The sequence below is a fragment of the Mesitornis unicolor genome, unplaced genomic scaffold (assembly GCF_000695765.1).
Source record: "Mesitornis unicolor isolate BGI_N332 unplaced genomic scaffold, ASM69576v1 scaffold7846, whole genome shotgun sequence".
NCBI lineage: Eukaryota > Metazoa > Chordata > Aves > Mesitornithiformes > Mesitornithidae > Mesitornis > Mesitornis unicolor.
The window spans coordinates 81,500-87,446 of record NW_010192963.1 but is presented as its reverse complement, the minus strand read 5'-3'; the positions used below and the strand labels follow the sequence as shown (position 1 = coordinate 87,446).

Below are 5,947 nucleotides of genomic sequence, written 5' to 3'. Positions count from 1 at the left end.
TTGCTTCTTCCCAGATGGAGGAACCTGACCTGCAACGCCTCAGGGACACAGAGCAGTTCTTGCACACGCAGACTGCCCAGCACAGGAAGCCTGCTTTCCACATTGGTAGGAAAACAGCAGTTGGGCCTCAGACTCCTGCCAGACACATTGCTGGCCAGAAGAACTGGGAAGGGGCATGGGAAAAACCAAATGCTTCTGGACTGACAGTACTTTTTCACATCACAACTGGTACACAACAGGTTTGTTGGACAGACATATGCACAATGGCTTTAGTGCTCTCTTGCATGAAAGAAATCTGCTCTGTGGTTGTGGTGTTAGGTCGTAGCCAGTTCCCGCCTGTCAGTTCAGGAAGAGTCCGATGGACTGTACAATTTTATTCCCTCAAGAATAAGGCTGCAGCTGGTTTTTGGCCAAGACAGAAAGATGAAAACAGAACAAACCCAAAACAAGAAAAGGAGAGTGGCCGGCTGCTGCTGCTCCTTCTTTGTTGTTATTTGAGTCTTCACAGTGCTCCTAGCTTCATGGCTGGCTGAGTGGATGGCTCTTTATTTTTAATTAATTATATTTTACACTGAAATTTCATAGGTTGTTCCACCAACTCCAGACACCTTCTTAACATTTGAGTGTCTAGCAGGGCTGACAGGCGTCCCCTGGGAACTCGATGTTGAACCCAACCTGGTTATTCCTTTCGGCTGTCCATTTATTTTACTGTGAGGTGTCTTCAACTGCATGTCATCCCTGCATCAAAAGAAGTATCAAGAGATGCAATGTTAGTGACCAAGGTGTGATAACAGAATAGCTTCATTCAGGTTAAACACTTATCCCTGCTACCCTGAGTCCCAGTGTTGCAAACTACTCAAGCATGGGAGCAACCTGGTTGAAGCCAATATCTTGATGAAAAGCCACTGAAATGAAAGAATTCATTTGGCCATTAGGTTAGTGGATCAGACCCCAGTAATATTTTTTCATCTAATTACTTGCCTAAATGCTTTGTTGAACTCAACTAATTCCATAAGCATTTGTAGGGTGCAGGAGGGTTTAATTGTAACCACTATTGACGACCTTAAGTCAAAGAAATGCAATACTCAGAAAAAATACCTCTCAGTTAAGTATCCAGTAAACAAAATTATGTTGCTCATCTCTGAAAGACACATAAGAAGTGAAGCGTAAGACTTTTTTATGACTGAAGACACAAACTGAATCAAGTCAGGAAGCACTCTAGGATTCCTGTAATTAAAGATCATATTCCAGATGGACTCTTTAAAATAATTTCATTTCCTTTCTTATGACCTACTGCCAGGGAGCATGGACAACAGGCTTTCCTCAAAAGATTTTTTAAATCTAGGCCACTATACACTACAGCTTAATGTGTCTCGTTCCCAAGACTCACAAAGTAATTAGATAAGAGCCTACCAAAGAACTTGTGCATGTTCTGGAAGTGCCAGCACAACTGGGGTCTGCTCTATTCCCACATCTTACTCCTGCAAAGGGGATGTCTGCTTGGGTTTGCCTCAGTCTGAAGTTTAAGACTGGCTCGTATGAGCAGCAGTGACTGCAGGCTGAAATACCTTCCAAAAGGGGACACTTTCTGTCTGCCTGTAAACTGAGGCAGCCTGAGCTACTTCAGACCACCCTGACTTTTTCTGGAGGCCAGAGGCTTTGATGGATTAATTGTACTCAAAAGGCAATTTCTTTCTTTACATCTGTCTGCAAAACAAAACAAACTACCCCAGACTTTTACACAGCTCTTGATAGGCTCAGAATAGCTCCAAAACTAAAATCACTTTTTATGTTTCAACCTGATCTGACAGCTGTACCCTGGAGCTGGAGCAGCAGGTCCATCAGCTACACCAGCCCGGCTTCTGCTACATGTTTAAGCTGTACTTGCACTTCAGAATGGAGTCATGGGTATCTGAACCAGCAAAACACACATACACAAACATTTAAAAAATACCGTGTAATTTCTTAAAACACTGCTGCAGCCTCAAACACCCAAAACGTGCAAGGACCAAATTCTACATTTGCCTCACTGAAGTATTATAAAAGCCCTAATTCATAGCTGAAATTCTCCTGAAGCACAGTCTTCCTCCTGAAATAAGGCAGAAAGGAACTGGGGCGTGTTAGGTGAAAGGGGAGAAGGGGAAAATAATTTGTAGTCTTACTGGCAGAGAAAACTTGCTGGGTTTACAAAGCACAGAGTGCTTGTGGGAGGTTTACTTCACTAGGTGAAAAACTTCAAGTTTATTCAGGTATTTCTTTATTAATCTAGGTACTTGACTTTAGGAACTTCAGCAAAAAGGATCCTCTGCAATGGTATTATATGTCTGCAACTTTAAGATCTGATGGGATCTGTCGCAGACCATTTTTGCCACTCCATTTTTCATTACTTAAAGAGCTCAACTGAAGTGAATTTACAGGCTCTACATTTTAAACAAGCACAGTGTAAAAGCAGTGAGACCTACAGACTGGCAGCATAACCAGAGACTAAGAAAAGGCAAACAGCTTTTCATAACAGCATTGTCCCTACAGCAGCAGCTGACACATCCAGGTCTCAGAGGGCAAAGAGCCAAAAGAAAGTCCACAGGTCTTCTTTCACCGAAACAGACTCATTTTTTTAATACACATGAAGAGGAAAAACTGGCTGTCTACCTCCTGAAAGTTGGATCTTCCACTAGTAAACAAGTCGTCTTAACAACTACAATTCACTTGAAAACATTGAGGAAAAACTTGCTGGCACTAAACTTCAGGAGACCTACAATAATGGTTCTCCCACATTTCAATAACTTTCCCCAAAATGCTGGATAATACTGGAGTGAGAAACGTGGGACCTTAACCAGAGGACAGCATAATGCAGTAAGTGCCAGATGCAAAGAAAACACAGATATTTCTGATGAGCTCTCCAGGCCCCAACTTGGCTGAAGTACTGCATCCTTGGCAGGATCATGTAGCTCTTTTCACTTTTAAAGCCCTATGGTCTCCAGAAGGAAGAGAAAGAAAGATAAGTGCATGCAGAAGCTGAACCTGAGGCTCTTGCTCAGATACCACTTACTCAGGCTTCAGCATAGCAAATCCCCTCTCGCCCTGTGCTTTCTCACAGAAAGGAAGGAGGCAGCCAGGCCCTAAGGTAATGCCAGGATGGTCTGTGCTTTTATCACCAGGTCTGTGCTACAGGATACTCAACACATCTAAATACACAGCTCTCTGTGCCAAGCACAACTTCCAGGACTGGTCTCAGCCCCTGTTTCCCTTAGTGCAGGGTAAGCTTGCATGTGCTGTGATCCCAGCTTTGCCTCTGTGTCCAAGCAGTGGCTGTCTCCAGTCTCCCTTTAGGCTGCAAACTAAAACAGCTACACTCTTTTGTGCATAGTGGGGGGGATAATTTGCCTCCTATCTTGCAAATATCCAATTCAGCTAAGACACTAAATCACTATGACTTTTACAACTTTAATTGATCCCCTGTAATTCAAGTTACAGCAAACATGCAAACATTTTGTCATTATGAGGTTGCTATGAGGGTGTTGCAGAATTGAAGAGCCCTCACAAACTTCCCACCCTTGCTGGCCTACAGCAAACACACAATGTGGGTCGTGCCTCCAGTGAAGTGCTCTGCTCTCACTTGCAAACAGACTGACATTGCTAAGCAGCACCTAAAGCAGTACATACCTTTGTGCTCCCACTGATTGCACCTCTGTAATTTCCACAGTGTTTACAAATGAGACAGCTTTCGGGCCTCCATAAGAGGGTGACCTAGGCATCCCTGTGGGGGACGATGGGACCTGGTGGCCTGGGGATTTGTAGGAGCCATTGCTCACCCTGCCCTGTAGTGCTTGATGGGACTGGACATTATTATTGGCTAAATCAGCTTGCAGAGAGGTTGTGGAAGTCCTTGGTGCTCTTGTCATTGCACTTGAGAGTGAAGACACTGAGGACTGCAGTATAGGGTTCCTTGTGCTAAAACTGGTAGCAGCCATCAGATTGTCTCTAGATCCATATCTCATTGCCATGCTGCGTGGGTCTTCAGAGAGTGTGCTGACTTGCTGAAGGCTGTAAGAGCTAGGGGTGTCATAGACACCGGAGTCTGCAAACACTGAATCAGGGTGAGAGTGAAGGAGCTTCTCCCTCTCTTCCATCTCCTTCCTCTCCTGGATGGATGCCATAATGGTTTTGGAAAGGTTATCATAGCGGACTGGGGAGGGATCTCGCTGATGTGGAGCTGGACCCCCCAGCACTGGGCTGAAGCTCTGTGGTGGCTGGCGTTGCAGCTCGCTCCCCCGTAGATGGCACATTTTGGCTGATAAATATGGGGAGTGGTACCCAACGGAGCTGACTGCAGAATGGGCGATGCACTTCCTCCCCGAGGGCGACATGGGGTTGAGCAAACTGTCATATGAAAGACTCCCATTTCTGTTTGAAAGGGAATTGGGAGAAAAGATACTTTTGTAAGGGGTGGAAGCCGCCCCTTCAGACTTTATTGGATGAAGGGGCACTTTGTCTGTCCCTCTCCTGCCAGCAGATTTCAGGCTCAGGGATCGTGAATTGATGGCAAAGGAATCTATCTGGAGTGGGGAAGACTGATAGGTCTTGTGGAGGGAGCTCTTCCGGTAGCTGGGGATGTCCAAGCTGGGTTCAGACTGGTAATCAAGGCTCCTGCCATCCTCTTCTATCAGAGCCCCTTGACTGTGTCCCTCCTGCATGGTGATCTAAAACAGAGGTGAATATGAGAAACAGAAGGCAATGATCTGTAAGTACAGGTTTGGTCTGCATGGTGGGTGCACGGGAAGAAAAGAGCTGGAGGTCTTCTCTCAGACTGTCAACCCAGCTCTGACACACGTTCATTACAAGGAACCTCCTAACTGCTGTTCAGCATATGGATAAGCACCTTAGAAGCCAAGAGGAGTTATTCATAGTAAGTGCTAAATAATATTGAGAGTTATAGACATGTCAATACATGGACACTGAAAACACAGAATGAAAGACCTTCTAAACTGAGACTCAAGTCTCCATCAAGGTAAATCAGATTGTAATCTGATAATGCTGCCCTTGGAAAAAGCACTTCGAGTTTTCTACAAATAGCTCTTGAGTTGAGGGATGTCTGGCTTTCCGTGCTGAGTCAGAAATACTTTAGGCTTCATTTCAACACACTGGGGACCAGCATACTCTTACCCACTTTATTCAGAGCTACGGATATTCAGTAATTCTGAATTTCTGGTCACAGGTCTTCACAATTAAGCACTTAAGCTTAATTAAAGCAGAGATGCTTCTTCCCACCATTTAGACAACAAAATGCAGCAATTTTATCTTTTTTATTGCCTGCGTAGGAGAGAGTGGCCATATCAGAGAGAGCCATAATTTATTTATGTGCATTGAAAACAGATAGGACTTCACTTTGTTTTACTCTGTGAAAGATTGCTTACAGTTCTGCTTACTTAAAATGCCGTTCCGTGCTAAGCAAATAATTTTTGCTGTTAATTTTAAGGAAGAGTTTGCCATAATGCACAATAATTTGGCTACATTGGCTCTGCAAACAAAGAATTATTATTAGTCACATCAATTTAATCTGAAATGCAACCAATGCAGGTTGTTCTTAATTTATTTTAAAGAAAAAATACCCAAAAAAGCCTATCTAGCAAAAATCTGTTTTATTCTGAATTTTTCTTCAAGTTTTCTTGGAGCTACAAGATTGGAAAATATGCAAAACAGGTCACTATCTTCTAAAGCATGGTGCTAAATTTGGTCTTCTCTGGAAAAAGGAGACCAAGTGACAGCCTGTAAAGGAGGAGGAGAGAGCAATGACATAGCTTATAAGTATATTTGTGCTACCTGTTCTTGTGTCCTGATCCTTCCTTCCTTCCTAACAGCTTTCACTGCTCAAAAGTAGAATTACATTGACAGGCTGAAGAACTGATACACAAGAGACAACATGATATTCCTCAAATCAGCTCACCTC

At 43.8% G+C, this 5,947-nt stretch overlaps 1 protein-coding gene across 1 annotated transcript in view; it reads right to left on the bottom strand.

Annotated features, from left to right (window-relative positions):
- Positions 1–566: 566 nt before the first annotated feature.
- ZDHHC8 (zinc finger, DHHC-type containing 8) overlaps positions 567–5,947 on the bottom strand; it is a 22,414-nt gene continuing 17,033 nt past the window's right edge. The window contains exons 9-10 of the mRNA XM_010187300.1: positions 3,664–4,700; positions 567–738 (exon numbers count right to left, since the gene is read on the bottom strand). Coding sequence (XP_010185602.1) covers positions 567–738; positions 3,664–4,700 — 1,209 coding nt within the window. The remainder of the gene's footprint in view (positions 739–3,663; positions 4,701–5,947) is intronic.